The sequence below is a fragment of the Bos indicus x Bos taurus genome, chromosome 10, assembly GCF_003369695.1.
Source record: "Bos indicus x Bos taurus breed Angus x Brahman F1 hybrid chromosome 10, Bos_hybrid_MaternalHap_v2.0, whole genome shotgun sequence".
NCBI lineage: Eukaryota > Metazoa > Chordata > Mammalia > Artiodactyla > Bovidae > Bos > Bos indicus x Bos taurus.
The window spans coordinates 21,395,220-21,396,595 of NC_040085.1; the positions used below are offsets into that span (position 1 = coordinate 21,395,220).

At 41.6% G+C, this 1,376-nt stretch overlaps 1 protein-coding gene across 1 annotated transcript; it reads left to right on the top strand.

Annotated features, from left to right (window-relative positions):
• Positions 1-434: 434 nt before the first annotated feature.
• LOC113899601 (olfactory receptor 4K13-like) lies at positions 435-1,376 on the top strand. Its single transcript, XM_027552861.1, has one exon. The coding sequence runs from the start codon at positions 435-437 to the stop codon at positions 1,374-1,376; it is 942 nt and encodes a 313-aa protein (XP_027408662.1).

Sequence of the window (1,376 nt, forward strand, 5' to 3'; positions counted from 1 at the left end):
TAGTAAGGTAAACTTATTGCTGCATACTGAGGATATCATAATGTACTTCTTGAGATTCACAGAAGATAAAAATCTACCTCCAGGAGATTTTGAAGACTCTCTTTTGTCACTCTAATAGTATAAGTGTTTCTACACAGTGTGATCTGGAGCTGAACATGAAAGGAGACACGTTATCTGTGCCCAACTGAACTTGCCTTGCACTAACCATGAGAAAATTTGATTTAATTTGGTGCATAATCATCACATTTTTATGGTCTCGTGGTCCTATGAAATATCTCCAACTGCAAACTACCTACAAAGCAGTCGTAGTGCCAAACTGTCATTTCCCTGAATAAAAGGCAAAATGCTTAAGTAAATATTAAGTTCCCTGACCTGTTAATCCCTATTATACCCTGTTTGTTTTCCCTTTTCAGACAGCTTCTGCAGAAGGATGAATGGATCTTCTGAATAACAGATCAAGTGTTTCTGAGTTCATTTTGGTGGGACTTTCTACTTCTCAAGAAACTCAAATACTCTTTTTCGCAATCTTCTTTCTTGTCTATGTCGCCATCATCGTAGGAAACCTCCTCATTGTCATCTCTGTGATAGTTGATAACCATCTTCACTCCCCCATGTATTTCTTTCTGGCAAATTTATCATTCTTTGATTTATGTCTTTCTTCTGCTGCAACTCCCAAAGTGATTTCAGACTTCCTTAGAAAACACAAGACCATCTCCTGGTGGGGCTGCATGACCCAGATGTTCTTTATGCACTTCTTTGGGGGTGGAGAGATGTCTCTTCTGATAGCTATGGCCGTTGACAGGTATGTCGCCATATGCAAACCCTTGCACTACAAGACCATCATGAGTCACAGGGTGCTCACTGGGTTTCTACTGCTCTCATGGGTGATCGGGCTTATCCATACTACAAGCCAGATGGTTTTTACGGTGGGTTTGCCTTTTTGTGGTCCCAATGTATTGGACAGCTTTTTTTGCGACCTCCCCCTGGTCATCAAGCTTGCCTGCACTGAAACTTACATCCTAGAGCTCTTGGTGATTGTGAACAGTGGGCTCTTGTCCCTGCTCTGCTTCATTCTCTTGCTCATATCCTATGTTGTCATGCTGGTCACGATCTGGAAGCACTCCTCCAGTGCATCCTCTAAGGCTCTGTCTACACTCTCTGCTCACATAACTGTAGTCACTCTGTTCTTTGGCCCTGCCATCTTCATCTATGCTTTCCCATTTAACGGTTACTCTGTAGATAAATTTCTTTCTATGTTTTACTCTATCATCACTCCTCTCCTTAATCCAATTATTTATACTCTGAGGAATCAGGAAATGAAGGCAGCCATTAAGAGACTAAGCAAACATCATATTGGTGCTGGGCTCACCCACTAA

Bases quoted from the DNA above. Each gene is read 5' to 3' on its own strand.
- LOC113899601 (XM_027552861.1), top strand. From the start codon at position 435: ATGGATCTTCTGAATAACAGATCAAGTGTTTCTGAGTTCATTTTGGTG.